Below are 8,299 nucleotides of genomic sequence, written 5' to 3'. Positions count from 1 at the left end.
ATACCATCGTACAAGTCTGAACAAAATGATGCAGGAATGCAGGATACTAAATTGTCGATTTATTTGATTGTTGCAATTGATAATGGTCTACCTCTTTTGCTAGTTGAGCTTCTTTTTTCATTTATTCACTCAAAAAAACAGTTATTAGAAATTTGCAATTATATAGGAATCAAAAGATTTTGGTTGAATTCTTTGATTCCATCCCTGTGTTTAAAGCTGGGATTACGTTTCTTTATTTTGCATCACTATAAAAAAGACCATAGGATTCTTTGTTAGTGGTCCTCGACCAAACGCTCAACGCGATTTACAAATTTTCTATCTCAATACAATTCAGCTTCTCAGCATTATCATCAATCCTCTTCGTATTTTATCTTATCGTTTTACTTTATTGGTACTTGTCTATCTTTTCTGCAATCTACTTTATTGTTCCTTTTCATACTTGCAATTTATCTTATGGTCCTTTATGTTTTCTTTAGTTTCCTGCACTTTATTTGATGCACTTTACATTCCTGCATTTGCATCACTTGCACTATCACAACATTCACCTAGTCACACAACACCAAGATCGACAGATAAGCCGATCCATGTTAAAGTCCTTGCACCCAAGGCAAAGAGAACCCCGTGGCCGAGATCGATCATTTCTCGGCCCACAGTCGACTGATCAGAAGTCAGGGCAGCGCATCTACATATCAGAACAAAACCTCGCTTGGCCTCTCGACCATGAGTTGGCACACCATCGCACACATCACTAAGTCAGAAGGACACTGTAGCCCAAAGAAGCCCTCGGCCCATTGACACGTGGCCGGGATGATTTTTGAGCCAACAACATGCAGCGCCGGCGAGGCCACGTCGCTGGATTAGACTAAATGAATGGGGCCGAATCATGGTCGGAGAGCTCTGCGTCAACCTAAAATGCAAGCTCTTGCTCCCAAAAACTCCCAATCACCCTGTTTCTGGCTCTATCAGAACACAATGACTCCCCAGACCCAGAGAGAGCATGCATATGATTTGATAGCCTGACTTGGCCGGAAAGTCTGAGATGCTCGATTTGATCTGGTTTGGGTTGCATGTCTAGCTGGTGGAATGGGTTCAGGAGACGGAAGCAAGAGAAGTGATATGGTGGTGGTTTGGTAAGAGACGGTGAAACAAAACCGGAAGAGGCGACGGAGTGGTCTACCTCGTCTCCGAGCCGGTGGTGAGGTGCTGACCAGATCTGGGTCGTTTGACCTGTGCCTGGGTTTTCAAAAAAACTTTTTTTTTTTTCCGACAGGTTTTTCAAAAGATTTCAGAAGCCATGGCTTTTAGATAGAGGAAGATGAGGATGAGGAAGCCTTTTGTACCTTTTGCTTTTATTAATTAAATTAAAATCAAAATCTTCTAATAAAGACACCATTAGAGGAATTGGAGAGAAATTGTTTGGGTTATGTCACCTTTACATTAAACGTGGGGAGAAAATGGTATATGATGCCCACATTTGTGGTTTACATTAAAAGTGGGGAGAAAGCATCATTTGTGGTTTACATTAAACGTGGCGAGAAAATGGTATATGATGCCCACATTTGTGGTAGTGAACAATTGGCACAGAAAATTCCAAGTCATAGAATACAAGTTTGGTATGATCGATCTGTCTCTCTCCCGCTAAATTGCTAGACCTACTTTCTTACCCTCCCCATAGCTTCTTTCTTTCTATTTAGCTTTCTAAGTTTATATTTCACAAACTGGGTTCAATTTCATCTTCAGTTTCACCTTACTGGTTTTCTGGGTTGTATGATTGTATCCAATCACCTACCACACCAATGAGACTCCAATCGATCTTATTGCTTCTTACACATTTACAGGGCACTGCCAATTCCACCCATCCACCCGATCTCTTCTGTTTAGTTTGGCAAAATATTAAGTGATCCAAGCTTACTACTTGAGTGGTATGAAGTTATTAATGTTGCACGTTTATAATACAATTCGAAGTTATTACAACTTGGAGGTACATGTATGATTTCTATGCATGACAACACGGTACTAGGGCTCGGCATCAAGCCCGTCGTTCAAAAAAAAAACGGCAAACTAACCCGGACCGGTTAGGTCGGGCCGGGCTTTTTTCCGGGCTCGTTTGAAGCAATGACATATTCGAGCCGGGCCCGGTCCTTAATATTGATAAAAAAATTTGGCCCGAAAGCCCGACACTTAACAATGTGTCTACAAAAACTCCTCTCTTTCATCTTAAACTCCTTTTCTTCATCTATCAATCTCCTCTCATTCGTCTTCCACTCTTCCTTCATATATCAATCTCCTCAGGACCTCAATCACCTCATCCATCGGCCACCGCCGAGTCACCTCCTCCGATCACCGTCAAGGCAAATCAGAGCAGCTCAGTCGCAGACGGCGGATGCGCGTTTCCAAAAGCCTCCCTCTTCAACCTCTTCACCAGAGAAGATAGTCAAACTCGGCTCGAACCTTGGCCTCCACCATGAGTGAGCCAACTCCAGATCTCCACACTCCAGAAATAACTCAATCATACTGCCAATGTTCAGATTAGATGATAATTGTGGGGATATCAAATCTGCATCACTGCATGTCTATGGTTTGTTTGAATTTTTTTTCTTGAGTTTTGCCCAGAAATTCAACCATCAATAAGAAATTTTTCTGGTGTTTTTCGTTCTCTAAGTTCCAGATAGATCTGATGTTTTTTGTTCATCTTTGTTCTCCGTTTTGAATGTTTCCGACTTTCTTCACCTTCTTCGGCCTCGGGCACCATAGATAGATTGATATTTGGTCGATGGATTTGGTTGGTTGTATTATGGTTTGTGTGATTACTTTGCTAGCTGTTTATGAGAAAATTGAGAAAGGATCAGCGAGTCGGAGTCATCAAACAAACACAGAAAGACAAGCCTAAAGGCCCAGTAGAACCGGCCGGTTCTTGTCGGTCCAGGCTTTCACCAGTCCTGGAAAATTTCAGAGAAGAGACCGGCCCGGTAGATAAGTGCCCAGTCCGAGCCTGGTCCTTCAAAAAAGGGTGCCGGTCTAGGACCGTGCCCAGCCCATTACCAACTCCAGTATGGAATTCATTATTATTGATAGTTGAAATAGTTCTACATACATTGAGAGATCGCTATTGTAGATTCGGGAACTGTGAATGATCTCCAGTTCAAGATTCGATGCTTGGGGTCGGTAGGTGTGTATGTGTTTTTCAATAACCCATCAGTGTTAGGTGTTTTCTTTCGATCTCTTTGACACATTATATTGAACAAAAAACACATATATGCATTCTATTAAGTTTGTGTTGAACAAAAACATAAGCAATTGATGATCGGCAAAGTTCACAACACACGAGTCACAACCTAACAAGTCTTTCGATCAATATATGTCTCTCTCTCCTAAATACTCCATTTTTTTATCGAGTCATGGTTGTCTCGATAAGACTTTCTCCATCTCAATGCCTACAAGTCATAAGAATTTAGGGGAGTGTATTGTATTTCGATTCATACAGACTTATTTTAATCAACTGACTTTTTGAAAAGTTTACAGACTCTTTGAAAAGTTCATAGACTTTCACAGATTTCTTAAAACCATCGATTTTTAATCACAGACTTTCACTGATTTCTGAAATCTACAGATTTCATATGAATGACTTATATAGATTTCTCAATACTTACAGAGTTACAAGAAATACTTACAGAGTTACAAGAAAAAAAAATGCAATAACAAACACATAATGACACCGATTATAAGTTTAGTGCTCATCTATCTAATTAATTTTGATGCATACAGTTGTAATATTTGATTGAAATACATAAACATAGGTAACAAAAAAAATTATATTAACTTAACAACACGCATACTTGTACGTAAACTAAAGACACATGTTCTAAAGTGGGACATTAGATGTTCACAAGTTTAATTCATGTACGCAAATATAATAATATATGATCATGTGGTTCTAATATCAAGAGTTAGTAGATAATATTTAGGTTATCGAGGGTTCCGAGCATTACAATTGAAAGACAACAAAATGCTAACATTCAAAAAACATTGAAAAGAATAGGTAGAATAGAACATTGATAGCACAAAATATTATTAAAAAAAAAAAAGATGATGTATCGTAGGATCAACCTATTCACATATAATTAAAAAGAAAGTCTGTCATAGACTTTTCTAAATCTTTGCTTTAGTGGATGGAAAAATATTGGAGTTTGGTGTGTGTAATTTACACTACAAAGTCAACAATTATTCATGAGTTATTAATTCCATAAGTATGAATGATATTTTGAATACATCTGAACTTCTATTCATTTTAAAAAGTCTTAATTGAATACCCCTGAACTTTGGTTGAATTCATAATGATTTTTTAAAATTAAGTTGAATACACCCAAACTTTGATGGATTTTTAAAAGTCTGTATTGAATACTCCTAGACTTTCAAATTCCATAGAGTTCTTTAAAACTTCAACTAATTCCATATACAATACACCCCCTTAATGTACATGCATGGACACTTCAAATCATATCTCAAATAGTTTTGGTGGTTGTTGGAAAACAGATCTTACTCCTGCAGATGGTAATGTTAAAAATTTAAAATCCTCTACAATAATTCCTCCCGTACCATACCTTTTAATGGATAATTTTAACCAACGATTTTGACGAGCTGGATATGTCATAACTCAAATTTAGCTTATTTTTTTAGCTTAATATTGAGCTCAGAATGCTAAACCTCCTGGTTATTATGTCCCGTCATCTTCTTCAACACAACATCCTGCATATACTGTATCGTATATCCACCAAAACTATATGGGAGGGAATACCCTATTCTCTTTTTTTTGTTTTTAGCTGTATCATATTGTTTCTTTTTTTAACCATGTAATTTTTCTTATTTTTCTTTAATATAAAATCTGGGCATGGGGCTAAGCTTCCCAGGTAGACTAGGTTCCAAACCCTTAAAAAATAAAAAAATAAAACCAAAAACAAAAAAACAAACATCCTGCATATACTGGCAATGAACTCATGGCAATATTTGCACGCTTCGGACCATGCAGTCAATCATGACTTACAAAACCATAAGGTTGTTTATCGATGACATTGAACACATACACATATAAACAGAATATATCTAAAAAACTTGTTAGCTAGTAACAACATATCATATTAGATAGTCAAATATATAACAGAATGTATCTAAAAATAGGGACTTAAAATTGCACCTTTTAACAGACTATATCTAAAAAATATTAAGTACCCAAAGACTTCCTATGACTAAGGACTAATCCGTTTAGGGCAGAGACACTACCAATTCATTGCAGCTCCTTCTCTAATTATTTTTACCGAATGGTAAATGACAATAAAACGCAGAACGTTTTGGTTTCACAGTTTGAATATCTTGTTGTGGCACTCAAAGATCTCCTGAACCACTTGCCATAGTTAGGAAAAAGAGCACTTCGAGTGTTCGCTTCATTTCATTCCAGTTTGACATGCGATTGTTTACTCCTGTAACTATATTAGACAACAGTTTTGTTCATTTACTCATAGTCGTGTACTGGTGTTAGAACCTGTCACGACACTCAATTAACAAAGACAAGTTTGAGTCGAAATCAATCTTTGAGCCAAGCAGTACATGCATATATGTATGTGCCATCCTACGTTAAACCCTCGCGAGCTCTCAGCCAGTCTCAAAAATCATGAAGAAGCCAAAAGCTCGAGACTCTGATGATGATCAAAAACACTCCGGAGGATCCTCATGTTCTTGTGACGACTATTCTGATGATGATGAATCGAACTTTTCAGAAGAAAACTCGAACGAATCTGAAACGGCTGCGTCTTCCTTCCCGATCTTGGTGAAGCTTTCGACAAGCAAAGAGGGGATAGACTTGTTCAAAGTTCAAACTAAAGATATCAGATACAATGAACCGCCTCAAGACCATGATCAAAACCAAGCATGGCGTCCCAAGAAAGCGCCAGAACCTAGTTTACCGAGGCAGAGTGCTCGAAAGCCACAAAACCCTAGAAGTATGCAACGTCGAAAGGTGGTCCATTATCCGAGCTATTATCTGTCCTGCAGAATTTAGCGACCCCAATGCTGTGAAATTAGTGAGGACTAAAAATATGATCAATAGTGAGGACGAGGCTCCGATATCGAAGTTTCAGATTACTGCACGAGGCTATGGTTGGGAAGAGGTGATTATGGTGAGTGAATCACATACTGTCCTGGGTGTGAACAAGATGGTTGAAGATTTTGCCGAGGCGAAACCTGAAAACCTGGGTGCTCTTTCATGTCAGTGGCGGCGATGATATGATGGTTTGTCTCGGTGAGGATGAGAAAACGCTTTTGTTTTATGATGTGAAGGAGAAAGCTACAATTTGGGTACTTGGCAGATCTTGGAATTTGACAATCAAGATGCCACAGGTGGGAGAGACAATAGTGCTTAACTACGATAAGGTCAGTAGCATAAAGGACGTTAAGGATTATATATGTAAGAAGATGGGGATTCCATGTAGCAGTCAGAAGGTTTTCGTGAAGGGCAGTTGCTTGATCATGAGGCCGCATCGCTAGAGACATTCAACAACAAGATGGAAGCTGAATCTAATGTTATTTATGTGACTTTCGGGGATGGAGATGATGATCAAGTCGACGAAGCTGAACATATAAGGTTCTGCAGCATCACAAATAGTTCTAGAACTTCAGGAAAATAAATGGATTCTTACATTTATTCATTTTCCTATCCAAGTATATAATAGCTCGGTTTTCAGTCTTTCAAGTAGGTGTATGCTCTGGATATCGCTAATGATTATTTTTTTTTTTTTTTTTACTCAATGCTATTCTTTCCTACTAAATGCCAATAATTCAGTACAAATGTTACAATTACGTACACCATGACTCTTTTACCATTTACTTAAACAGAGTAGAAAGTAAAACTCCTAATCTTGTATAGTTGCATTATACATTGAAAAATCTCACCAGAACTTTCAAAAAGTGCATTGTCTGGTATTATGAATGGTTTAAGAACAAAAGCAGAAGAAGTCGTTGTATAGTTACGAATGAGAAGATGCTCCACTATCTGTCATGAGAAAGTGAATTTGCCGTCGCAAGAACAGAACCTGCAATTTGGACATGGCACAGAAGATAAGAAACTGTCCTTCATAGTGTGCATGTGTGTGTTTTAAGTTTAGTATTTTAAAGATTTCCAGGCTTCTCCATAACTATGCAAGTATTTGTTACAGTACTGTGATGGGGTGGGCAGGATCAAGTCTTAGGTTCTAACCTGATTAAACAATGGAGTGATAGAGAAAGAGAGAGAGAATTCACCTCCCCTTGAAGCAAAGAAGGTAGACAATCAGTTGATACAAGACCATTAATATCCTCCAGTAGCTTTGCTTCTTTAATGCCTGACCATGTGAGTGGAGGCAGCGCCAATAGAAGTACTGTGAGAACATCACCTGTAGATGGATGCATCCCTATGCAGCCACCTTGATAGAAAGAACACAAGCTAGTAGGATCTGTTTTACAAGAGGGAACCAGCACATCAACTCCTTGTTCATTGCCATCAGTTGTTACAATTCCTGACACCACTGTTACAGGATTATCACCATTGGACTTCAAGAGTTTAACATCAGTTGGCGTACAGCACGTTCCATTTGATGAACAAACTTTCCCACCCAAAATTTCTGCTCCTTGGCAGCAGACCTTTGCACCAATCTCAGGCAACAAATCTTTACCAACTGGTGGTGTGGTTTCTTTACAAAGTGCACTTTCAGAAGCCAACCATCTAGTTACATGTTTGTAGAGTTCTGTCTCCCTTACTTGTTTCAATACTTCTTCCTGAAATCCCAAATCATAGATTTAATAACACAAATCTCCATCCTTTTTTTCTCATCTTAAGTAACGAAGTAAATGCAGGAATGCATGCATTAAAACAGGAATATGAAAAAACCACAGTGAACCTTAATGGCTAGCCTTCCTTTCTCCTCTTTGCTTAAGATCAAATGCCCATCCTCTTGTCTCCGAACTTCAGCAACCCATTTGACGAACTCTCTCAAGTCGGCAGGTGGTGATTTGAATACAACAGAGATTACTTCCTGAACATCTTTTATTTCTTCTAACTTCATACGTAGAGGAACATCTTCTATCAAGTACTTCGCAACACTGTTCCAACCTTCATGTCTACAACTCTGGGATGATTCAAAGTTACACTTCAGATCTAAATGTTATATGGAATAGTGGAACAAAATTTGCTATCATAGACTACCGCTGAGGAAATGAACATTAGTTTAGACTTTGTAGGGGAAACAAAGCCTGCTGACTTTTCAAAATGTCC

The 8,299-nt window shown here is 38.4% G+C and overlaps 1 protein-coding gene across 1 annotated transcript in view; it reads right to left on the bottom strand.

Moving 5' to 3' along the window:
- Positions 1-6,820: 6,820 nt before the first annotated feature.
- The window catches only part of LOC101304357 (glutathione gamma-glutamylcysteinyltransferase 3-like), a 2,326-nt gene continuing 847 nt past the window's right edge, over positions 6,821-8,299 (bottom strand). The window contains exons 4-6 of the mRNA XM_004292174.1: positions 7,926-8,153; positions 7,291-7,803; positions 6,821-7,082 (exon numbers count right to left, since the gene is read on the bottom strand). Coding sequence (XP_004292222.1) covers positions 7,017-7,082; positions 7,291-7,803; positions 7,926-8,153 — 807 coding nt within the window. The 3' untranslated portion in view covers positions 6,821-7,016. The remainder of the gene's footprint in view (positions 7,083-7,290; positions 7,804-7,925; positions 8,154-8,299) is intronic.

Source organism: Fragaria vesca, linkage group LG2, assembly GCF_000184155.1.
Source record: "Fragaria vesca subsp. vesca linkage group LG2, FraVesHawaii_1.0, whole genome shotgun sequence".
Lineage (NCBI taxonomy): Eukaryota > Viridiplantae > Streptophyta > Magnoliopsida > Rosales > Rosaceae > Fragaria > Fragaria vesca.
Note: the sequence above shows the minus strand (reverse complement) of the source record. Positions and strands in the feature narration are given on the sequence as shown.